The 26,402-nt window shown below is 42.5% G+C and overlaps 1 protein-coding gene across 1 annotated transcript in view; it reads right to left on the bottom strand.

Annotated features, from left to right (window-relative positions):
* Nucleotides 1-23,307, bottom strand: part of LOC148435724 (6-phosphofructo-2-kinase/fructose-2,6-bisphosphatase 2-like) — a 123,290-nt gene extending 99,983 nt beyond the window's left edge. The window contains exons 1-4 of the mRNA XM_088465581.1: nt 23,179-23,307; nt 21,641-21,791; nt 18,782-18,907; nt 2,596-2,692 (exon numbers count right to left, since the gene is read on the bottom strand). Coding sequence (XP_088321707.1) covers nt 2,596-2,692; nt 18,782-18,907; nt 21,641-21,725 — 308 coding nt within the window. The 5' untranslated portion in view covers nt 21,726-21,791; nt 23,179-23,307. The remainder of the gene's footprint in view (nt 1-2,595; nt 2,693-18,781; nt 18,908-21,640; nt 21,792-23,178) is intronic.
* Between the last annotated feature and the right edge of the window lie 3,095 nt (nt 23,308-26,402).

The raw sequence follows: 26,402 nt of genomic DNA, 5'->3' as shown, positions 1-26,402 counted from the left end.
AACGCCTACCGTCTGAAGCCGGCCCCACTGACATCACTAGTGATGTCAGTGGGAGTGATTTTGGCTCTGATAGAGCCAAAATCACTCCAGGGCTTGTGGCAGGGAGACCCAACCGCAGGGTGTCCGTCGCAAGTCCGATGGTCAAGACCATCGCGACCATCTTTTTGGACGCTCGTATATGCTGTGGGTGGTGACCCACAGCTATACGAGCGTCCAGGAGGACGCTCGATTTTAATGGAGGAGGGCCCTGATTCAGAGCGAGCGCTCTGGTCAGAGCATCCGGCTCTGAATCAGGCCCTATGTACACATTTATTTATTTTTAATCAATTGCAGTTTATCACACTGCAGGGAAGTAGACTGGGACAGAGTTTCAAGATCCTGCAGGGACTAATGGCAAAATTTCCTTCTGTCCCTGCAGTTTTCATGATAGTTAAGGATTTACTTATATATAAACACACACAACAACGCCATTCTGAGATAACGTTATATAAATGTATATACAGAAAATAAGTAACATTTGTGCTCTCTGTAAAAATGGATGGGAGACTGGATGAATAAAATCTCTATTTAATATCCAATGAATACACACATATAGACAAACATGATCATAAGCCAATAAATGATGGAATATCTGAGTGACACTAGATAATTGGAATATCAATATTTGTTGTAAGTGGTAAATCCAATAAACAAGGTGTCAACTTGATATATCACAATAAACATGTAAATAAAAAATTGTTGCTAAAAGTGCTGGCGTCCCAGCTGCAATAAGTAAAATGTATTGTATATACGTAGCTTGATCTATAAATGACCATCAGTGGGTTGTATGCGTGGCCACGCTAATAATAAACATACAGTCCCATGGAAATGGATAGTAATGTCAAGAAATTGCCAAATGGGTATAAGGTGAAACTCACGGGATGCGGTGATATCCGCTTGGTGGTAAGTCAAGTGCACTCCTGGAAATGCTCTTCTAATCCTCCAGCCTATGCTATAAACATAAACGGCAGTGGTCGCTGTGTATGCGGCTGGGAGGGCTTGCTGGGCAATAAGTCCTTCTGTGCTTGTAGAGCAGCAGCTCCAGCCGCTAGATGAGACGGCAAGTGGGGTATGCGCTGTGAATCAGCTGGTCAGCAGAACCCGCTGTACAAGTCTTGAAAAAGTCCTAATCCAGTATAGGACGAAAAGCGTTGATCAGAGCCACACAGTGCCTTCCAGGAGATCCAGGATATTTTACAACCCAAAGCCAATTTTATCCAGCTACCACTTTGGGATCAATCCCTACCAAAGACGCAGCCACAGCCATTGGATAATGGCCACAGCAGCTGCTGATCACTCAGCTAGAAGCCAGAGCCGCTTCTATACAGACGTGCTTGGGATAGGAGCCGCTGGAGGACTTATTGTCCAGCAAGCCCTTACCGCCGCTTGTACAGCGGGATCTGCTGACCAGCTGATTCACAGCGCATAACCCACTTGCCGTCTCATCTAGCGGCTGGAGCCGCTGCTCTGCAAGCTGTGTTCAGGTTAGGAGTCACAGAAGGACTTATTGCCCAGCAAGCCCTCCCAGCCGCATACACAGCGGCCACTGCCGTTTATGTTTATAGCATAGGCTGGAGGATTAGAAGAGCATTTCCAGGAGTGCACTTGACTTACCACCAAGCGGATATCACCGCATCCCGTGAGTTTCACCTTATACCCATTTGGCAATTTCTTGACATTACTATCCATTTCCATGGGACTGTATGTTTATTATTAGCGTGGCCACGCATACAACCCACTGATGGTCATTTATAGATCAAGCTACGTATATACAATACATTTTACTTATTGCAGCTGGGACGCCAGCACTTTTAGCAACAATTTTTTATTTACATGTTTATTGTGATATATCAAGTTGACACCTTGTTTATTGGATTTACCACTTACTAGATAATTGGAATATCAATATTTGTTGTGTCACTCAGATATTCCATCATTTATTGGCTTATGATCATGTTTGTCTATATGTGTGTATTCATTGGATATTAAATAGAGATTTTATTCATCCAGTCTCCCATCCATTTTTACAGAGAGCACAAATGTTACTTATTTTCTGTATATACATTTAGTATCAGTATCCACCTTGCATAGTAGCCACAAAGTTTTTTTCACTGCCAGGCATATACATTTTGGTCTTAACTAGATCAAAGATTGCTACTAGCTAGCAGGTGGATGATGAATATTATCTCTGTATTTACCCTGGAGCACCGAATATTGTAGTTTGTCAACTACATATATATCTTAACGTTATATAAAGTAAACTTTTACGAAGTAGTTTAATGTTTTTACGCTTGCTGAATAGCCAAATCACTGTGGAGAGCAATAGCTTGCTCTCTACACAGTACGATACGCATCTTTTCACAGCATAACCCTTTGTTAAACTAAATAGGGACACAATCACCAATTTCATTGCTGAATAGAGCCAATTAGGTTTACGGCAAATATGGCACAAGCACAAACATTCAATGTGATATCACTTATCTATTAAAAGTGTTTGAGAACAAATTTTTTTAAAATGGACCAAAATGAAAATTAAAGTTTTTTAATCCCACATACTTGCGAATTCTCATGGCTTCCGCATTGTCATGCCGAAAAAATTCATAAGACTTGTATGACCTGACCACTTCACGTCGATAGGCCCCTAGATTAAACACTGGAAAATAGTATTTGATTACAGATGAGAATATTACTACCTATTATACAGTACATCAATGTATATGAGAGACACATGTTTAAAATTCTGAAATATAAAAGCACAAAAGGAGTAATACAAGAGTACAAAGCAAGGTTCAATATCAGACCAAACAATATATTATACCTGCACAGATATCACAGATGTGTCCTTATACATCTTTGCTACAGTCACGCTAAAAAGCCCCTCTCAGCACGAGCAGCCTGTCAATCACCCAAAACATTAAGATAATATAAAAAAGGGGCGCTTGTGTTGGTGCTAAATATGAAGGAATTGTAAAAAAATAAGGAAATGGGAAATGTAAAAGACAATAAATTAGACCAAATAAAAACAACAACAACCATAAATAAAAAAATTAAAATAAATTGAAATGAAAAATTAAAATAGAGATAAAAAAATTAAACGTAATAATATAATTAAAATAAGAAAAGTACGCAATATCTGTAAAGGGAAAAGAAGGTTGGTATAAAAAAAGATTTATAGCCTTTATTGTGTATATAGTCGTGCTGGGAAGTACAGGGATTCCCAAAGTAATTGCACGGTCTGTGGCTTCCAACAGACCGTGCAATTACTTTGGGAATAACGTCATCATACTGCACCGCTGAGCAAAAGACCAAGACACTCACGGAGTGAACCTGCTGAGAACAGCAAACAAGACACATACGGAGGGAACCAGTCAGCACACGGTGAATAACGGCATAAAAAGGTAGGTAGATATAGGGACAGTTAGTTAATTCCAAATCTGCGGCTTTACATGCAAGGCCAGTACTGACACCATTGGAACCTCTGTACTTCCCAGCATGGACTATATACATAATAAAAGCAATAAACATTTGTATACTAACTTTTTTTCCCCCTTTACAGGTATTGCATACTTTTCTTATTATAATATTATTGTTTCTTTTTTTTTTATTAAATTTTTACTTTTTCATTCATTTTTTTATTAAGATTATTTTTATTTATTTGGTCTAATTTATAGTCTTTTACATTTCCCATTATTTACCTAATTTTGTACAATTCCTTAATATTTATTTAGCACCAACACAAGCATCCTTTTTTATATTATTATCTTAATACTTTTGTAAGAGGAGTTGCTATTTAATAACAAACCTTTAGCGCGGTGTAATTTTCAACTTCCAAATCACCTAAAAACGTCAGCAGACTGTCAATCACTGACAGTCTGCTGCCGCTCTGCGTGCGAACACGCAGGACCCATACTGCACGTGCAGTACGGGTCTTGCGCTGGCTGGCACAATTAGAGATGTGCGCTAACCATCAAGTTACCGCACATCTCTGAATTAACCTCTATGTCTGGCATTATGAATATGTGATATGTTTTTCAAAGTACAAAGATAACCAGCTTGTAGCATAAATATTTAACACGCTAAACTAATTTTTAAAATAGAGAGTTACCAAAGGTAAGTTTTACCATAACTCTGCATCTTTGAAGTCCATAGGGTCCACAGGGAGGCAATCGAGTGTAGGTGGAATCTTGGAGGACCGGACACAAACAGCAAAGCTTTTCAGTCCCAGGATGCTCCGGTTCTTCCCCCTATACCCTGCCCACAGCCTGATGGCAACTCTGTTTTGTTAACAAGCACATTGTTAACAAGCACAAAGTAGGAGCAGGAGAGGAGAGAAGGAAAACTGGTAACAATGAAGAATCACACTCTCACACAGAGAGGGAAACAAGTGACCAAGAGAGGAAACCCATAGTAGCTAGGAGCATCATGGTGCGTGCCCTGTGGACCCTATGGACTTCAAAGAAAGTTAACAAAAAAAGGCAAGTTTTACAAGAACTCCTTTTCTTCTTCAGGATCCATAGGGCTCCACAGGGAGACAATGGGGATTCCCAAAGCAGTTCAAGGGCGGGAACACTGCTGAGTAAATAGGAGAACCCCACGCCCGAAGGAAGCATCCTGAGAGGTAAATGTATCAAAGGCAAAAAAAACAAAGAAAGGTGTGGACAGACGGCCAGGTGGCCGCACTGCATAACTGTTCAGCTGAGGCGCCACGCCGGGCTGCCCATAAAGCGAGCAGAATGAGCATATACTGTAGTTGGCAGGAAGGCCAGACTGATTGGAAGCCTGTGAGATAGTCATGCAAATCCATCTGGCCAGAGTCTGTTAGCTGGCCATCCCTTCTTGTGGAATCCATATAGGACAAAAGAGGGAGCCAGATTTCCTGATGGAAGTAGTACAGTCCACGTAGATCTTTAGAGCACGGACCACATCCAAAGAGGTCTCACCTGCCGAGAGGTCTGGTGATTGAAAGGCCGGAAGCACAATTTCTTCATTGAGGTGGAAACTAGAGACCACCTTGGGAAGGAAGCCCGGGTGTGTTCTAAGAACTGCCTTGTCCAGATGAAAGGGGAGCGACATGAAAGCGCCCTTAAATCCAAAACCTTATGGGCAGCTGCGATAGTCAGAAGGAACAGTCTTCGCAATGAGCCACTTGACATCCACCGATTCCAGGGGTTCGAATGGAGGTTCTTTAAGTGCTTGGAGCACAACTGCCAAATCCCATGGATCCACGAGGGACATGAGGAGGCTTTATATAAAGGACACCTTGCAGGAAGGTGTGAGCATCTGTAGAGGAACAAGTCTGCGCTGAACCAGATTGAAAGTGCAGGCCTCTGCTTTATCAGAGATGCTAGATGGAGGCCTAGATCCAATCCAGCCTGAAGAAAGGCAAGAATTCTAGACACCATAAAACCTTGGGGGGGTCATAGTTTCTTGGAGCACACAATTGGAAATATGAATGCCATATTCTGTGATAAATCCTGGCGTAAGCCGGTTTACAGACCCTGAGCATGGTCTGGACCAGAGCTGGAAAATCCCTTAGCCGTTAGGAGGGATGTCTCAAGAGCCAAGCCGTTAAAGACAGACGGGCCAGGTTCGGATGTAGACATGGACCCTGAGACAACAGGTCTACTCGTAGAGGAATGTCTATGGAGAGACTCTGAAGATCAGAGTGCCAATGGTGTCTAGGCCAAGCCGAAGCCATCAACAGGACTGTTCCCCCTTCCTGCTTGAATTTCTGAAGAACGCGAGGAAGCAGGGATATTGGGGGAAATAGGTATGCCAAATGGAAGGTCCCATTTCATGGATAATGCCTCCACGAAGGCTGCGTTGGGGTCCCTTGTCCTGGTTCCATATACTGGAAGTTTGTTGTTGTGTCTTGAGGCCATAAGATCCACATTCGACAGACCCCATTTGTCCACCAGGAGCTGAAAGACTTCTGGATGTAGAGACCATTCTCTCGCATTCACGTCGTGATGGCCGAGGAAATCTGCTTCCGAATTGAGAACTTCCCGGATGAATAACACAGAGATGGCATTCGGTTCATGCGAGAATGTCGGGCACTTCTGCCATTGCTGCCCGACTCAGAATGCCTCCTTCATGATTGAGGTAGGCCACTGCTGTGGCGTTGTCGGACTGTATTGTACTGGCCTGCCCTGGAGTATATCCTGAGCCAGAGTGAGAGCTCTGTAGATGGGTTGAAGTTCCAAGACATTGATTGGTAACTTTGCCTCGACTGGATCCGGCAGCCCTGGAAGGAGATGCTGAGATAATAAAGTTATCGAAAGGATTAAATTTTGCACCTAGCTCTAATCCTAATATGTTCACTCTATTCTCTGAGCTTAATAGATATAGAAGATCTTTGTGCAGACAGAGGTAACTCTCTAATAATTCTGAAGATCTTTGTCCAATTCTTTTAGATAGGGATTTAGAATGTCCATCCATATTGGAAGAGTTACAGGGAGAAAATGAGGGGGATTGACCCTCTAAAAAAAAAAAAGTTAAGTCCTGTTTTTGATGTGACCAATTATAAAAGATCTGTTGAACATAAGTAGTTTAGGAAAAAGTCTAACTTCTTTCCTTTAAGTCACAAAAGCTCGGCTATACAAGTCTTTTATAAGAGTACTTTGAAAGATCATCATTTATGTAATGGATTACATGGAAGAGATTTGGGGAAGAATAACCTATCCCTGGAAGAAAGGAGAACACTTAGGTCACATCGGAATGACAGCTCCATTATAATTAAACAAGTCGGCAAAGGCGGAGGAGTTGTCATCCTGAATAGATGCGACTATACAGCCAAATCTTATCGACAACGAAGACACCAAATTTTATAAAATATTACATTATACCAACAGGAACCCTATGATCTATTAAATGAAGCACTTACAAATGGGGTCATCTCTAAAGGCAAATTCACTTTTTTTGTTTCCCAGTCACTGCTATTTTTTATTAATTACCGAAGATTCACAAATCACTTAACACACCACCAGGGCGACCTATTATTTCAGGAATAGATTCACTCACATCTAATTTGTCATTTTACATTGATCACGTTTTGCAAAAGTAGGTTGTCCAGCAGAGATCGCACATTAAAGATACGCTTCACCTATTAGAACTTCTTAAAATAGTTAAATGGCATCCTGGATATGCCTTTTTGACCTTGGATGTCCAGACGTTTTATACAAACATTCCTCACGAGAAAGGTATTGAGGTTATAAAAGAGATATTGACAAAGTATGATGCGATCTCTGCTGGACAATGAGATTTTGTGGTGGCAAGTATTAAATTTATTTTGACTGAATATTTTTCAGTTTGCCTCCACTTATTTTTTTACAGACGCTTGGGACAGCCATGGGCACTAGATTCACCCCGAGCTTTGCCAACCTATACATGGGGGCCTTCAAGGCGGCATATGTGTGGGGCGAATCTGGTGTTCTATGGCCGTTATATAGATGACCTTATTTTTACCTTTATTTGGGATGGGGACACGATGTTAACAAATCGATTCACCGATTATTTGAAACACGAATTATATGAATTTGAAGTTCACTGCTCAATTTAGCACAGCCACTATTCATTTTCTTGACGTGACCCTCTCTGAGTGATAGTTCGATTATTTCCACGGTTTATATTAAACCAGTAGACTGTAGCTCATATCTACATTTTTCAAGTGAATATTATCGCCCATGGGTTAACAACCATTAAGTTAAATGGGAAGAATACGGAGGAACTGTATGAGGGACGAGGATTTTAATCATTATGATAATCTAATGGAAGATCAATTTGTTGAAAAAATTATCCACTTAAAATTATTAAGGAAGCAAGAGAATGTGTCATTAGAAGATATTCACAGTCAAACTTTGTGGATTCAACCATCCCAAAGGATTCGTTAGAAGAGGAGGTTAGTCAGGTCGTAGATCCAGAACTCAGGAAAGTAAAAAAGTTTTAAAAAACATGAGATAGTACTGAGAAACCAGTTTCGCTCCCATTTGTTACCCAATTTAATAATAAATCAAGGAAAATTAAAGCCCATTATAAATACAAACTATTTCATTTTAAAACAGGATCCAATATTCTCAGTTTTTGGAACCCAAGCCAAAAATAGTATTTAAGAAAAACACCAATCTTAAAAATTTACTCGCACCCAGTGCTTTAAAAAGGTAACAAATGAGAGTGAATAACAGAAAACCACATGTTACCTACAAAACCCCTTGGATGTTTTTGCTGTAATCATACAAGATGTTTAACATGTGGATATATGAAAAAATAGAGCAAAAGCAATTACATCCCACATTATAGGAGTTTTCGTAAAACAATTAATTGTGAATCCATTTATATAATTTACGTACAGAGTGGTATTCGATACGTAGGTAGAACGACCCGCTCTCTTAAACAGAGATTTAGGGAACATAGATCAAATATATCCAGCAAACATCCCCATCATAGCGTCCCAAGATATTTTACAGACATTTATTTTATTATTTATTACCAGTTATTTATATAGCACACATATTCCACAGCGCTTTACAGAGAATATTTGGCCATTCACATCAGTCCCTGCCCCAGTGGAGCTTACACTCTATATTCCCTATCACATGTGCACACACATACACACTAGGGTTAATTTGTGTTGGGAGCCAATTAACCCACCAGTATATTTTTGGAGTGTGGGAGGAAACCAGAGTACCCGGAGGAAACCCACGCAAGCATATGGAGAATATACAAACTACGCACAGGTAGGGCCGTTGTGGAAATCAAACCCATGACCGTGCTGTGAGGCAGTAATGCTAACCATTACACCATCTGTGCTGCCCCGACATACATGGTAGTGATCCGAAACATTTGATCCTTTATGGTGTTGAGATGATAGAAGCTACATCAAGAGGCAGGGACAGATCTAAACGTCTCTGCCTGGCAGAGTCAAAATGGATTTTTCATCTTCAGAGTCCTGATGGGCTTAATGAAGCATTGGAATTTACAGATTGGTGAGTCCTTACTCCCACATGTGTGTATGCTGCAGACGATTGTGGCCCGGACAGGTGAGTATGTACTGTCTGGTCAGCTCACCTTTTCGGACTGCGCTCTGTAGTGGCAATTCACTAGAATGGGGGGAGTGGGGGATCATTCATTGGTTCAAACACCTCTTAGACTTAAGCTGGCCACACACTAGACCAACTTGCATCCAACCAGCCAACTTGTTGATTGGTTGGAATGAAAATCTGGTAAGGAATGAAAGCAAATGACAATCAGCAATTTGCTCCCAATCGCCGGAAAATTAACAAAAACAGTAGTTTGAACAAATTGTTTAGATCAACCATTTAACAAACTTGTCTGACGACCATTTTCATCTGTTTTCTGGCATTTAGGAGCAAATTGCTGATCATCAGTTACTCCCATCCCTTACCAGATTTTCATTCCAACCAATCAACAAGTTGGCTGGTTGGATGTAAGTTGGTCTAGTGTGTGGCGGCTTAAGACGATAGGAGCATCAGTAGGTCGAGATGTATTTTTCATCCATTCTCTGCTCTCTGACAAACTCTCCATTTTGTACAGATTTACTTTCACCCAATAATTGGGAGGATAGAGATGGAAATTTAGATGTGTGATAATATTGACATAAGATAATGAAACTTAGAGAAGGGCAAAATTATTAGATATATAAAACAAAAAATAAATAAAAAATAAAATGCGGATAATGGACATATGTATACGCTTGCACTTGTTTTTGGGCTCATCAGTTTTAGAAAATGATAAAGAAATCAGAAAAGACACACACACACACACACACACACACACACACACACACTTTTCCCTTCGTATGCCAGACATTTATCCAATTAATTGGTAACTGTTCTCCGGGACTTTTGTTGCAATAAAAACACATGCAAGAATACAAAATATATTTAGTTTAACATCCATCCAGAATCAATGGTAATTGTTCTCTGGGACTCTTGCTGTAATTAATAAAATAGATCCAAGGATACAATATAATTATACCTTGATATCTTTCTTTCTAGAACCAAGAGATTGTATATCATTATATGCTAGGATGTATACTCTAGTAAGAGATTATAAATTGTGTTTAGACATATGTACAATTGCATGTTTAAATTTTATATGTAGGATTTAATTTTTTAATCTTAAATTAAATTAAATAGATAATCAAGTGCAACCAGCACTGCAATGTGTTATTAATGTTTCCATCTAGGTGGACACATTGAGGTTTGATATGTGACTTTTTGTGGGGCAGCAAATCCCCTAAAATTGCATGCTGCAGGTGCACCTAATTATTGATTCAATCTGATTGTCCAGAGCAGACCTTTTCCTTTCTATGCTGCTGTAGGATAGCAAGCCGAAGATATTGTTGATGAGAAGGAGCTATAAGTACATGTAGGTAAGCATCTTTAATGTCCAGAGACACCATAAAATCCCCAGGCTCCATAGCCAGGATAATAGAGGGTTTCCATACAAAACCTGGGCACCCTGATAAACTTGATCAGAGATTTGAGGTTGAGGATAGGCCGATGAGACCCACTGGGCTTCTCAATCAGGAAAAGGGTAGAATAATAGCCCTCACCTCGTTGTGAGGAGGGGACCGGAATTATTACTGCCAAATTCAGTAAGGACCGAATGGCTTTTTGGCGCAGCAGGGCCTTGCTTGGGTTCGATAGAGGCCCTGTGCAAAATAACTGCTTGGGGAGGGGGGTTGCCTTAGGAAGGCTAGAACATATGCGTAGGAGACCACTTCTCTTATCCAGGTGTCTGATGTGTTTTGATGCCAAAACTGGGCGAATTGAAAGGGGTGGCTCCCGGTCTCCGGAGACTGAGTCAGAGTGAGAGGTCTGTGTCTTCTGCCTCCCCAGATGAAACATCAGAATCAGATAACTGGGTGGACTGGGAAGATAACAGCACATTTAGTAGGTAAAGGCTTTTCCTTTTGTAGCATTTGCTGAAAAACTGGGGTATTAGCCAAACTATGGGCCTGATTCAGAGCCGGACGCAATTAGCGCTCGCTCGTTCAGAAAATAGGGGTGGCTATTCAAATCAACCGTTCGCTCTTTGCGGTCTGTTCATGCCTCTAGGTCTTAACGAGCGAACCAAACTTGCGGTCGTTTTTTGAAAAAATACGCCCCCTGGCCGCTCGCATCCTAAGTCATGTCCGCTATTTATTAGATTAATCGAGTACATCGACCAGGGTATGAACTGCTCGCTATTCTTGTGGTTGTTTTTTCCTACCACAATTTTGCGAGCAGTTCTGACTATAAAATAACCCAGTGACGTGGTCAATGACGCTGCTGTTTTAATTATGCACACCCATAAAACGCCCGTTTTGACCTTTAAGCACGCCTGCGTTCGGATCTCCACTCCCCGTTTTCAAGCACCTTCCCCAGTTACCACCCACATACGCCTACTCCTGTCACTCAAATTATCAGGCATTCGCTATTTTGCGAGCACATGAATTTCGACCGCACTGACTGGTTCGCGCATGCGTATTACGATCCGTACGCATGCGCAGTTGGGCAAACATCGCTCGGAGCGAACGCTTACGAGCAGCTCTGAATCTGGCCCTATGTCCTGAGGTAGAGAGTATGTCTACCCATGGGAGAGGCAAAGGATTTGCAGGGAGTACCTGCTGTGGTCCGCAATCTATGTCAGTACCTGAGAAAAGGCAGCCCAGGGTGGGTCCTGAGGAAGAGACACCGGCGCTGAGGGGCCTAAGTTTGTGCAACAATTTGTACAAAGACCATCCTGAACGAGATCCTCTGGGGCTAAGGCCTCTGAGCAGGACTTACAAGACACCAAATTAGAAGCATCAGCATCAGCCTGCTTGTTATTCTTTCCTCTGCCAGACAGTCACAAGAATAATAAAACATAGTATGATACAGTGCAGTCAACACCCTGCAGTATTTGAAATATAGCAGTGTACTGCAACGTGCGCTATATACAGCCATGGCCAAAAGTTGAGAAAGACCCAGGTATTGGTTTTCACAAAGTTTGCTGCTTCAGTGTTTTTAGACCTTTTTGTCAGATGTTACTATGGTATACAGAAGTAAAATTACAAGCATTCTGACAAACTCCAAGCATTGATTAGGCAAGAATGGGCGGCCATCAGTCAGTATGTAGCCCAAAAGTTGATTGACAGCATGACAAAAGTAAAGCATCCTGAGACCATTCATGTGTGGGGTTGCTTCTCAGCCAAGGGAGTAGGCTAACTCACAATTTTGCCAAAGAACACAGCCATGAATAAAGAATGGTACCAAAACATCTTCCAAGAGCAACTTCTCCCAACCATCCAAGAACAGTTTTGTGACAAACAATGCCTTTTCCAGCATGATGGGGCACCTTGCCATAAGCCAAAAGTGATAACCAAGTGGCTCGGGGAACAAAACATCGAAATTTTGAGTCCATGGCCAGGAAACTCCCCAGACCTTAATCCCATTGAGAACTTGTGGTCAATCCTCAAGAGGCGGATGGACAAACAAAAACCCACAAATTCTGACAAACTCCAAGCATTGATTAGGCAACAATGGGCGGCCATCAGTCAGTATGTGGCCCAGAAGATGATTAACAGCACGACAGGGCGAATTGCAGAGGTCTTGAAAAAGAAGGGTCAACACCGCAAACATTGACTCTTTGCAAAAACACAATGTCATTTTCAATAAAAGCCTTTGACACTTCTGAAATGCTTGTAATTTTACTTCAGTATACCATAGTAACATCGGACAAAAAGGTCTAAAAACACTGAAGCAACAAACTTTGGGAAACCAATACATGTGTCATTCTCAAAACTTTTGGCCATGGCTGTAGTATGTGACAGCCCTCACAAATAGAGATGTGAGGTACAATGAACCCCCTATACCAGGCCTGGCCAACCTGTGGCTCTCCAGCTGTTGTGAAACTACAAGTCCCAGCATGCCCTGCTACAGTTTTGCCATTAGGGAATGCTAAGGCCTGTCCTATACCTTAGCATGTCAGGGTAAATTAGAATAAAGGGAAAAGGTATAAGCTGAAAGTATAGAAAGTAGAGATCAGCGCTAGCACAAGTCACATATAAATGCAGAAAAAAAAACCCAAAAAAACCACACCACACAAATACATACCTAAATATGCAGTTGGCACTACAATCAACTACACAGACCGCATTGGCTGGTAGGATATAGCGCTGTATACCCTGGCCCATGGGAGAGTTACAGGGAGACTAGACCCAGCGTTCCCAGAGACCTGTGATGCAGAAAATGGCTGCCACGCATCTGAGGGGGCGGAGGGTGAGGGAGGAGCAACTCAGGGAATGGCTAGACCGCAGTGGAATGGCACCTGAGCTTGGGGAGGGGCTGCAGGGCGAGCGCCTTCTCACCGTGCTGACATTAACCACCGGGTCCCCTGGCCTCTAAATATACCTCTGCACCAGTATATTAATGCCCCGGTGGTCTAGTGGAGTCGTGGGCGCACAAGTGCCCACATTAGCGCCTCCGCTCCGTCTCCGGAGCAAGCGGGGGTCCGACTTTTCTATCCCCTGGATTCCGGGCTCCAGTCTGGGGAGCTTGCTAGCTGGTCATACCCTATACAATTATCGGGCCGATCTGCCAAATAGCTCATTGCCTCGATAATTGTACGGTGTGTGCAGCAGACCGACGCTAAATATCAATTGGTCAGTTATGCCGGATCGTCCAGCACATCCATCCGATGCAATATTATACAAGTTAAAAGTCGTACGCATTGGGCAGTGTATGCCCAGTCGTTTAGAACACAATAAGGTTTAAAAACACAGTTACAAAGGAGTTTCTACATATAAAGCCTAATTGAAAGTTGCATACTTTGCGTGCTCGGAGAGAAGTGCGCCTCTTCGCCTGTACTCAGAGTTGGCCTCATCTATGCAGCCACAACTTCCCTATTGATCCACTTGTGAAAGTATGAAAGTAACGGTCATTATTATCCACGCGCATTTGCACCAGCTTCTTCATGCAAGAGATCCATCTGAAATCAGACATCTCTGCATACTTATTTAGGTTTGTTGTTTGATGTTTTTTCTGTCCTGACTGGTTTCATCACTTAAGGTGAATATCCACTACACGAGAGTGAAACGACTACAACATTGTAATCGTTCATCCTGTGCAGGGGATAATGTGCCCACACTGAACGTTCAGGGCAGGCACCCTCCCTCATCCCCAAACATGCAAAACCTATGGATATCGACAGGTTGGCCTGCATGTTCAGGCAATGACAAATGCCAGCAACGACCAGCGGGAACACGCATCGCTGGTCGTTGACGCCATTTTACTGACGATTAATGAACAATTGAACAATAATGTCGTACTCGTTCAATCGCTGATTTTTCTCGTCTAGTGGATATGCGCCTTTACGCAGGACATACATCAGAACGATATCATCCCAACCATATAATGTGGTAGTGTGTGGGAACAAACGATAATCTGTATAATAAGTAGATGGACAATGGCAGTGTCCGCCTACTTCTGTCACCTTCGGGATCCCTGTCACCGGTATTGGCTGACAGGCAGGAGAGGATCAGTGCTGCTGCACATCAGTCTCTCTCCAGGGGTGTCTGCCAGTTACTCATGCAGCAGCACCTTCAGTCTCCTCTAGCCAAACAACCCCCCCCTCCCCTTCCCCCATCACCAGGCCCACCCGCTATTGCCCCGGCAGCAGCACTTCAAGTGTCCCCTACCCGCCCTCCCCACCCACGGTCAAAGTGCTCATCCCCAGTGATGGCAGTGCTCATCCCCAGTGATCATTGTCCCTCGCTAGCACCGTGCAACAGTCCCCCCACCGTCCCTGGGCCCTCCTCTCTCTCACTCTCTCGCTCTCTGCCCCCATACAGCAGCCTGCGATGAGTCAGTGAGCAAGAGCCGTGTTGATCTGCAATTTGAACAGCATATGTTATTTTAAGTCCCATATGCTCTGCTATATAATAGTATAGCTATATAATGGCCACCGCATCATATCTGTAATGAGCCGTGAGCCCACCCCCCCTTTCCAATGCTGCAGAGATGGGGCGTGAGTTCATCTGCGGTCGGGTGGAGGAGCCAAGCGGCTGCCAAACATCGGTAGCAGGCGAGGGGGCGGCTGGGGTCAGAAGGGGAATGAATGAGCAGAGTAAATTATCCAATGGGTCAACTCCATCTCCTACCGTACTGCCTGACACTCCGTGTGCCAGTGTAGTGCCCGACACCCTCTCCCTGACTCATTGTGTGTCCACATAGCACCTAACACTGTCCTGTCACCCTGTGCACCCATATAGTAACTTACGCCCCCTTCCTCTGTCACCAATATATTTTCTAGCCCATATAGTACCTTACATCCTGTCCTTGTGCACAAAGAGTACTTTACACCCTGTGCATCCATATAATGCTGATACGGCCTTAAGTCACCTGGGAACATGAACATTAGTGGTTAAGAAATTAACCCCCACCACTCTAGACCTGACCAATCACCATACCTACTGCATTTACCAACTGTAACCAATCCAATAACTCATACAAAAAGCTCTGGTTTTTCCAATATTAGCATTTTGCTATATATTGTCCCATTACTATTATTGCACCTTAATATATTATTGCCAGTTTTACATATTGCTCAGTTTGACCTCAATAGATAAAATTTTTATCCCATACTCAAAGTGTGTATTCAATCATTTAATACCACCTTTTACTACTAAGTGGTACACTCACATTATCTATCCAATTACCCACAGTGAGCACTGGGGTCACTATGCACTCATTCACTTTTAGATCTGAAGTTTAATTAAACATTGGTATGTCATTGTTAGGATATTTCTAAATTACTGTACTATTTCTCCCGGAAAGGTTTTACAAGCATGCGGCAAACATTTCAATAAAGTGTCAATCACTAGGATTACTTCTAGTTAACATTGCGCGCATGAACGCTTTCATCTGTAAATTTATATATGTCCTAATATAAACACATTCCAAAATGGCAAAAAAGGTAAACAGGACACTTTGTAAGATTACATTAAAGTAGCAGTATTTAAAAGTTTACTTATGCAACAATTCACCGTATTAAAAAAATAAAGATAATCACTTTGACGTAAAATATTGTTCAATTTAAACGTTTTTAAACTGTTCCATTGCAAAGCAACAGGTATGGTCAGAGACAAAATTGTGCAAACCAAGAAGAATGGTGTGAATAGGGAAGTTGTCCTGACAGAAATTACTGCAAAAATGACTAAACAGACCAACGCAGATTTGCAAATGATGCTCAAGATACAGAATTGTAAATTTAAACCTTTTCCCAGCATGCCTAAAGCTGGGTACACACTTATCGATATACTGTTCGTTCTAACGTCAAACGATATATCAATAGTGCATCGACAGGTGTGTATAACCGATATTTCTGTGAACGACGTTGTTCACAGACATATCAGGTCGGTACTGCAGCACAGCTGATGCGGATATATCGCTATCTGCATGTGTGTACAGGTAACCTGCCATCTGACCCATATACAGTCAGCCTGGCTGCAGGAACCGATGGCAATGACGGCATGTTGGGAGGCGGATTAGTAAGATCATTTGTGCAGAACACTTACCAAATCGGTGGAATGGTCGACCCATCGGGCGGGCGGTCAATCCATCGCTTTAGGTGCGTATCCAGCATAAGATTTAAAAATTGAACATAAATAAAAATCCAGTGGAACACACTATTACTAGATCTTATTTAATTTAAAAGGTATGCAGCAGAACTGGTTCTAATGAAGTTGCTGAGGTCACATAATTACTATACAAAAGTATAATGAAGGACAGTACAGAGAACACACCCATTCAGTGAATGCAAATTAAGTCAGATAAGATTGTGGATAGTTTTCTTCCCTATAAACAATTCACTTAAAAGAAAAAAGCCTTAAAGGGGATAATGACTTTAGCCACACCCTCCACTTTTTGGTAGACCATCTATAGCACAGGTTCTCAAACTTGGTCCTCAGTACCAAACAGTTCATGTTTTCCAGGTCTCCTCACAGAATCAATAGTGATACAATATTCTCCACCTGTAGATCTTTTAAAACATGTCAGTGAGTAACGAATACACCTGTAGACCTGCTGGGTGACCTGGAAAACATGAACTGGGTGTGGTCCTGAGGACAGACTTTGAGAACCTCTGATCTATAGTAAAGGATTTTCTGCTGTAAACCTTGATGCAGAATACTAAAAACACCCTGGAGAAGTGTAGCAAACACCGCAGTATTCTGCATCCTAGTTTCATGCATACAATTCAGCTGGCACTGTAAAGCAAACAATAAAGCTGGCCACACACGTAAAGATTTTCTGTCCAACCATCCAACTAGTTGATTGGTTGGAATGAAAATCTGGGAAGGTATGAAAGGAAATTACAATCAGGAATTTGCTCCCAAACGCAGGAAAAAGGACGAAAACTGAACAAATTGTTTAGATCAAACATTTAACAAACTTGACTGACGACTATTTTCATCTGTTTTCTGGCATTTAGGAGCAAATTGCTGATCATCAGTTACTCCCATACATTACCAGATTTTCATTCCAACCAATCAACTAGTTGGATGGTTGGACAGAAAATCTTTACGTGTGTATGCAGCTTTAGGTATGAAAGCAAATGACAATCAGCAATTTGCTCCCAAACACCGGAAAATGGACAAAAACTGTTTGAACAAATAGGTTCGATCAAACATTTGAACTTCTCTGAACGACCATTTTCATCTGTTTTCTGACATTTAGGAGCAAATTGCTGAACATTTATTCCCATACATTGCCAGATTTTCATTCCAACCAATCAACTAGTTGGACAGATAATCTTTAGATGTGTGGCCAGCTTAAGGCAATGGTGTAGAAACCTGGCTAATTGTTAGAACAACTAAACGAGTTATTTAGAACAGATATGAACTTGCCTGCTGTTCTTCCATTGTTTAGGAGTGGGATGGGGGTGGGGAATAAAAAAAAATAAAAATAAAAAAAAGGGATAAAGTAATGTATAGTCAAGGGTACTTGAAAAGGTCGGATAAGAGAAGCAAAGAAAAAAAAAAAAACCTTCCATTGGTTGCAGGTTTAAAAGACCCAACTATACTACATAAAGCCTACTGCCATATAGAAAGTTTTCTGCCCAATAATTAGTTTTCCAACAAGATATCCTTTTAAATATTTTATTGTCATTACCCAAGTGTAACTATAAAGATAAACAATGCACTGCACACAGCAAATGTCTATTCAGGCTCTTAATGATTTAGAAACTTAAAGCTTCAAAAGTGTCACTCAATATTTATCTAACTCAACGTCTAAACTCACCTTGAGCTATGCGTCAGTTTTCCGACATGCAGAAATGGTCATTAGATAGAAAAGAGATATAAATAAAGCATCTGTATCAGCTTTCCCTTACACCATTTTGCCCAGTAGAAACAAGAATCCCAACATATGGTCCGCAGATAAACCTCATTATGCATGGGTAAATGTATTACAAATATACTGAATATTATAAATATTGTGAAGCTATAAAGTCTTTTAGAAGATAGAGAGAATGATAGAAAGGATAGAGAGATATATATGGAGGAAGTGTTGGGGTAGAGTGAGGGGAGGGGGGACATGTGGAGAGAAGAGAGTGGGGTGGAGATAGAGAGAAAATAAAAAGCAGGCAACAGTGGGCATTGCAGCTAGTATCACATATAGAGAACTATTTGGTTCCAACATTCACTTTAATATAGTCCTTGAAAGTAAAGAAAGTTGCTGCAATGATTGCTTACAGGACATACCTTTTGTAGGAACTCCAATCCAGTTGAGGTATCGTGTTAACTTCTTGGACATGTATGTCTTGCCTCTGGCAGGTAGCCCAGTCATTACAATCAGTGTCGGAGAGTTTGTCATGTATGAAGCCCAAGCTGCACAGTGAATATAAATGCCAACTTTAGCATTTAAACTTTTTTTTTTTTTTTTTTTTTTTAGAACACCCTTATAATTTAAATATAAAATCAAACAAGTTAGCAATCCGATTAGGAGCAACGTTCTCGACCCAACGAGAAAGTGTGGCTGTATGTCGCACTTACGGTACCTCCAGACTCTCACATTTCTGTTCTCATCCCCATAGGGTTGTGAGCAAAAATGTGCAAACCCGTGGTGAGTTGGGGCCGTGAAATGGCATGCCGTTGCTTCTATGCCGTTCCAACTGCAATTCGCCCCCTTCACTCTTACTTGGATTGAATTCATAATATTGTAAAATTATAAACAAATGACATGTTACAGTACATACAAAGGGGGAAAAAAAAAAAAAAAGGGAATATGACAATATAACCAAGTATTACTCGCAGTACTAGTTGTATAACCATTATTGACAATAACCTGACATTGGGCTAAATTAAATTCAGGGCGATGGTGAATGGCCGTGGGAGGGAGCTCCTCCAGCTATTCAATTCAACGCACTGTTTGGGCGGCAAAAGGATTTCTTCTCGCACCCCCCTGGAGATGCGAAGAGAAATCCGACAAAAGTGGTGGCTGCGCAGCTGTTTGACAGCTTAGCCCGGCACTTTAGTCAGACAATGACGGTTACCGCGCCTTAACACCCAGGTTAATGTCCCGATAACCGACATTATCAGACTAAACCCATTTCCGACGATAACAGCGCGCTGAATTGAATAGCTGCGTGAGCTCCCTCCCGCAGCTATTCAACATCGCACTGAATTGAATTCGGCCCATAGTGCCAATCATTTGCCATTTATACAAATATATGAATATCCATAAGACCTATTCATAGGCCAACTTATATGAATCAACTTTATACTGTAGGTGATTCTATATGTTCAGTAATTGCTTAACATGTTCAATATTTTTTATGAAAGTTTCATTAATTTGGATAGAAAAACAAAAACTGCTCATTTCAAATGCCAGCAATTATTAACTACATGTGACATTATCCCTCTAGAATTCCTTGGAAACCTCTAACAACTCAAGTATTAAAAGGAGTCACTGAGGGTTAATTAAGACCTAGGTGCTTCCATTTGAGGTCATAAATGAAGCGCTAAATAGCCAGACCAAACACAGCCTTTGTTACACAAGGCACATTAATTTGCAGAGCAACATGGTTGTGATTGCCGAGAAGCTTTGCATAAGCAGGAATCACGTGGAGTGACGACTTTCCTACTGAAGCCTGGAGAGGATGCACCAATAAGCCCAATTTTACCGAAATTAGATTTTTTTTTTGCAGAGCAAGATTACCATCATGATATAGGGAGAGAGAAAATGCACATTTTTTATTGGATGTACAACCATTTCCACTCTGCAAAGAAGAGCAGTTTTCCGCCAGATTCAGAGCTGGCGATCATTGGTCTCATCCAATAGTTTGGATGGAACCCATTCTATGCCTCTATATCGCACTAAGGTGCAAAAACAAAAAGGTATTTCAGTGCACGAGGCACGCTTTGTAAATTACCTCTAATGTCTAACTTAAGCTGGGTACACACTAGGCAATGTGTGTACCCAGCGACAGCACGATGCGATGCAACAAAACATCGGCCCATTCACACACACTGCAAGATGCGGTGTAAGACAGCGAGATGTGTATTCCATGCTGTATTTAGCAGCATGAGACGATGCGATGAACGACTCGCGGGCATAAGCACTATACGATCCACACGATATATCGTTCCCATCCACAATGGAATAATAGTGGAATAATAGATCATGCAAGGGATCGCATAGTGTGTACCCAGCTTTACACACTTGACATATAAAAGCTTATTGCTAAGTAGTTACTGTAGTTCTGGGGCAAGTTTGAACATTACTAGGTCACATTTAATATAAAAATTCTGGGATTGCAATTTTTTTTTTACAGCCACAAAAACAGGTGGTGTGAATATATGTATAAAGCAATGGAGAGCACACTAGTGATAATAACCAGTGAGGAAATAGGGCAAAGTCTCTGTGTGAGGTTTGCATGTTTTCCTCCAATATTCCAAAAACATATTGATAGGTTAATTGGGTTCTATAAAAATAAAACCCTATTGTGTATGCAAGTCCATGTTGTAGGATAGAGATATATAGAGATAGAGATACCAGTTCAAACAGGTGCCATTAATACAGGTAACGAGTGGAAGATAGAGGAGTTCCCTAAAGAAGAAGTAACAGGTCTGTGAAAGCCAGAATTCTTGCTGGGTGTTTAAAAATCATACAATGTGATTTCATGAATTTTTTGTTCTGATTCTGTCTCTCACAGTTAAAGTGTACCTATGATAGAAATTACAGACCTCTCTCATCTTTTAAAGTGCAACAACTTGCACAATCGGTGGCTGTCCAAAGACTTTTTGCCTGTGTGTGTGTGGAGGGAGAGAGATAGATACACACACACACACACACACACACACACACACTAGGTGCCACTAGTTCAAGGACTAATGTGAATGAAAATTTATCAACATGGCAGTTGTCCCAGGGTTTAAGAAATCTCAGATTTCTCCATGGAATGACTTCTCAAATATGGAGAAGCATTAATGACCCCTTTTTTCCAGCAAAAACAGGGGTATTATAACTTGATAAATGTAGCCGAAAAATATTCTGTATAAAGTGCTGAGTAATAAATGTGCTCTTTATAAAGAACTGTAAATAAATTGAAAAATACTTACAGCATTTTTTCTCTGTATTCCTTCCTGCCACTTTGCCTCCACCATTGTTGAACTGTCCTGGGTCCTGATTTTTCACTTCAGACATGACAGGAAATTAAAACTACTTAGTTTATGGAAGAGTTTAATTTCATAGAATAAGTAGTTCCACATACTGCAGAGAAAACAAAAATGTAAAGGATCTTCGTTTTCAGAACAAACACTTATGAAGGTTATAAAACAGGCTTCACACCAGATCAGTCTGGAATATTCAAGCCCTAGAAGGCTGTAACCAATTCAATTCACATCTGAAGCAACGTAAACTCAGTCATGAGCACAGCCCTCCCTACCCTTTGTTTCTTAATGTCTGCATTTAGTTTTAGTTGTCCATCTTGAATGTCTCCGCTTTACCCACAGTTGATGTGGTCTGTGGCACCTTAAAAAAAACAATAACCATATAAAAAAAATAAAAAAAAAAATAATTAAATTCCACTTAAAAAAAAAATCTTGCTCGGCAATCCTTAAAGTCTATTCAGTAAGTGCCAGAATAGGCCACAAATTGAATTGAAGTTAGGTAGAAGTTTGTGCTTAGTAAACTAATTAAGAATGAAATTACTTTGAAGGCATTGAATGGCCCATCATGGCCCACCATGTAATAAATTGATAGGGGTCAATCCACTTAGGCATGAGTTTGCAAAAGCAAGTTTGTTTCATGAACCTCGCAAACAACGCACACACCCAAGAAATGAGAGATCCAATTAGAAAGGACTATCGGCGCTACTCTAACCAAGGGTGTGCAATTTTTCTATAACATGCGACTTGGGAGAAGAGCATGAAAAAGTGAGAAAACCATTCTGAAGTGACAACTTTGTTAGCAGAATCACACAGAAGGCTGTTAGTGGGCATAAAGAAAGTGTTGGAGGTATTTAAACTGTGTGAAATGGGCGATTTAAACATTTGATTAATTAAAAATAAATAAAATAAATTGGTATGTTGATTTTGGGGTAATTTGAGGCAATGTTTTAATACCAAAAAGTACATCTATTATTGGGCCAATTAAACTACTTGTACGCACAAAAAAAACACCACAATTTTCCTCTGAAAAAAATGTGAGTTTATAATTGGATTGCAACTGCAACTCGTAGTGCAAGTATGCCATGAGACCTGCACAAGACAGCTCGCCTCCATAATATAGATATATCAATCCACGATTCTCAAGACAGCTGTGCTGTTGAAATGCTACTACAGAGAAATTATATATATATATATACACACACATATACGAACATACACACACCCACACACGTAAATTCGTAATATCACTACCAACTTATTACCAGATCAATGTATATATGGCAGCATGCTATATAGTTAAAATGTCACTACTCCTAAAATTTAACTATAAGAAAGCTGGTAAGAAAGACATCAAGTAGAAATACAATATACAGAAATAGCAGTTTTATAGAAGGTTAGAGCATTCTCTGTACATCAACCATGGATCAGTGTACATGCAGAAATCAGTAGCCACGCCAAGATGAATCCACACAGTAAGGAGCACTTACCGACTCTCTCCCCACCTCGCCTCCTATTGCCCCCTGCGGTGCCTGCCTCGGTCACCTCGCTGACTTTGCGACGCGTCTCGGTCAAACGGCAGCAGGTGACCCAGGTAGGGGCCTTCAGTAAATGTACCTCCGACGTCATCATGAGTCATCACATCACGTGACCAGAGTTAGACCATGTGACCGCAATATATAAGTCACAGGGTCCTTCTGCAGCTGCAGCGCGGTTAGTATGTTCTTCGCGCGTTTAGCCAGACTGCATCATCCATGGGTCCATTCGCGCATAGAAGAATCTGTTGGTAACAGGCTGCTGGGAGGGCAGGTCAGGCAGATGCTGGGGTAGACTGGGGTACATGTGTGTAACAGTCTGCTTGCGGCCGGGGTACGAAGTTGATAGGCATGTTGGGTAACAGGCTGCTGGAGAGATCATGTCAGGGAGATCCTGCATGCCCCATGTGGGGATACCAAACTGTTGGGACAGGCCAGGGAGATGCTAGGGGCAGACAGGGCAGGGTGCATGTGTGTAACAGTCTGCAGCTTCATGTAAGGGAGATGCCGCTGGGGGCAACTGGCACGAGGGAGGGGGAGGGGCAGGTTGCATTGGGCACACAGAAAGCATGTGGGGAAGTAGTTTCCGGGGGTCTGATGGAGATGCTAGAGGGTATTTGGTGCACACAGGAGGTCATATGGGGAAGTAGGCTGCTGAGGTGCATGTCAGGGAGATGTTGGGCACAGTTGGATTAACAGGGGAAGCTAGCTGCTAGTGATGGGGTAGGTATAGGAGGGTGTGGTATAAGAGACGATAGACAATGTCTAGATTGACCCCAGATGTTAGACAGTTAATAGATTGACAGGTACAAATGGTCGACACATGATTTTTTTTTTTTCATAAATACCATTCGGCCCCTGCTGCGGGCACGGTGGCTCGCTTTGCTCGCCACATGGGTTTATTCCCCCTCCATGCCCACTTGGGTGGTAGGGAATGACATTGGACACTGGCTCATCTTAAGTGTCTAACCTAAAAAAAATAAAAAATCATGAATCATGTATTGACCTTTTGACCGTGTCGACCTTTTGTACCTGTCGATCTATTGACAGTCTAACATCTGGGGTCGATCTAGACATTGTCTAACTAATTACTGTCTATCTACAATCCGGCACCCGGTATAGGAAATGCTAGGGGCAGTTGGGCACACGGGGATTGGGGGGTAAGAAGTTGATAGGCATGTGGGTAAGTAGTGTGATTGGGCAGGTCAGGAAGATGCTGGTGGCAATTGGGCACAGAGGAGGCCATGTGGTGAAGCATGCTTCTGGGAAGGGGAGATACTGGGGAAGTAGGCGCGTACAGGAGGCCGTGCGGGGAAGCAGGGTGGTGGGGCAGGTCGTGGAGACAATGGGAGAAATTGGGCACACAGAGGGAGCTTGTGAGGAAGCAGGCTGCTGGTGATGAGGTGGGTCACAGAGATGCTGGGGGCAATTGGGCTTACAAAGGGCTGAACTAGGGATGTATAGCTGAAGCCCACTATCAAATGATGACTGGGCTTCGGTAAGTAACTAAAGAATTCAATGATAAAAACTATTTATATGATATGGGCAGAAAACCTACATAATTACATATACTGTCTGTCAGGTCACTGTATATGTGGCAGCGATGCTGCCGTGTGTGGTTGTGCTGCAATGACTGGACGGCGGGTCTTGCTCCCAGCTAGCATGCCCCAGCACAGGTGGGGAGGCTGCTCATTGCTGAAGTGAGTCCAGTCACCATGTTACAGCCAGCTGAGCCAGGCAGTGAGGAGGGATAGACCATGCAACTGCTGCTGTGTCACAGCTAACACTGAGTGCAGCACCCAGGGCTCAGAGGATGGAGCGAGGACATCAACAACACAGAGTTTAGGAACATATAACATCCTATACTGTAAAGCAGTGGGCCCCCCTATGCAGTGCCCCCAGTAGTGGTTCCTCCTATGCAGTGCCCCCAGTAGTGGTTCCTCCTATGCAGTGCCCCCAGTAGTAGACCCCCTTATACAGTGACGTTTATATAGTGCCCCCAGTAGTAGTCTCCCCACCCCATGTAGTTCCCCCCCTGATGCATTGCCCCCAGTAGTAGTACCCCCCCCCCCCAAATGCAGTGCAGACAAAGACACATACGTAAGAAAAAGAATAATAAAACACCTGAATTCCCATTCCGGGTACTGCTCCCACTACCGTCCGCTCCTCCATCCTCCTGGGCTGGCCCACTCTGCATTATAGGAGAGACGTCTCTCCCATAACCCACTGCGGGAGCCGGATGATGGAGCTCATGAGTGAGCTCCAGCCCAGCTACTGCAGTGGGTGCAGTAGCCACTGAGAGTCTGGCTCTCATTAGCTGGCTGCAAAAGCAAACACACTGCTGACGGTGTGCTTGTTTCTGTGTGTAGTGCAGACTGCACTCCAGTAACCATCGGGCCACGGGGAACGGCTGTTTACACTAGACTAATCAATGGGACCTGCTCAGTGACGCTAGCGTACAGTGCAGGCTGCATGTGAGTACCTGCATTGCATTTTATAGATATGTAGCAGCACTGGGAGTGATCACGTTGTGCGTTTTATCAGTCACACTGCATGGATAAAGGGGCGGGGGTACAATCGATCATACAGAAAGCATGGCGTCCCCTTACTATAGTACTCAGCCAGCCATATACCCTCATATTCTTGTACTCTGAGCCCTCATTTACATGGATACAGATGATGAGCACACCCTTGAAAATGCTACTTATCCCCCCTGGCCTGTTCTGTATGCTGTGTGAGTGACTGCTGCTACTGCATGGCAAGAGCTTTCACTGGTTGTTTGAGACTGTGAGAGCCAATCAGAGCTAGCAATATGCCAAGCTGCCTAGCAGCAGTCTAGAGAGAGGGGAGGGAGAGAGGGACTGAGGGTCTTGTCTCTGAGGCAGTGAGATACAGCCTCCATTGAACCCAGTATGATCCATGAAGAATTTCTGATGCAGAGACACTGGAGCTCATTCAGACCCGCTCGCTAAGATGCACACTGTCACTGCTGCTGATGGTATGCAGTGTGTGTGTATGCATCGCAGTGCGAGTGCGCATACCTTAGCGAAAGTTCACAATGCGTTTGCTCGCTGCGCATAGACAGCTCAGCAGAGGGAGTGACAGAAGAAGACGTAGGTGGTAACGGGCTATCCATTAAAAATGGGGGAGTGGATTTGGAAATGCAGGCGTGCCTGAGC

This window comes from Taudactylus pleione, unplaced genomic scaffold (assembly GCF_031769625.1).
Source record: "Taudactylus pleione unplaced genomic scaffold, aTauple2 ptg002010l, whole genome shotgun sequence".
Lineage (NCBI taxonomy): Eukaryota > Metazoa > Chordata > Amphibia > Anura > Myobatrachidae > Taudactylus > Taudactylus pleione.
The sequence above is the reverse complement of the archived record's forward strand: the minus strand, read 5'-3'. Positions and strand labels throughout refer to the sequence as shown.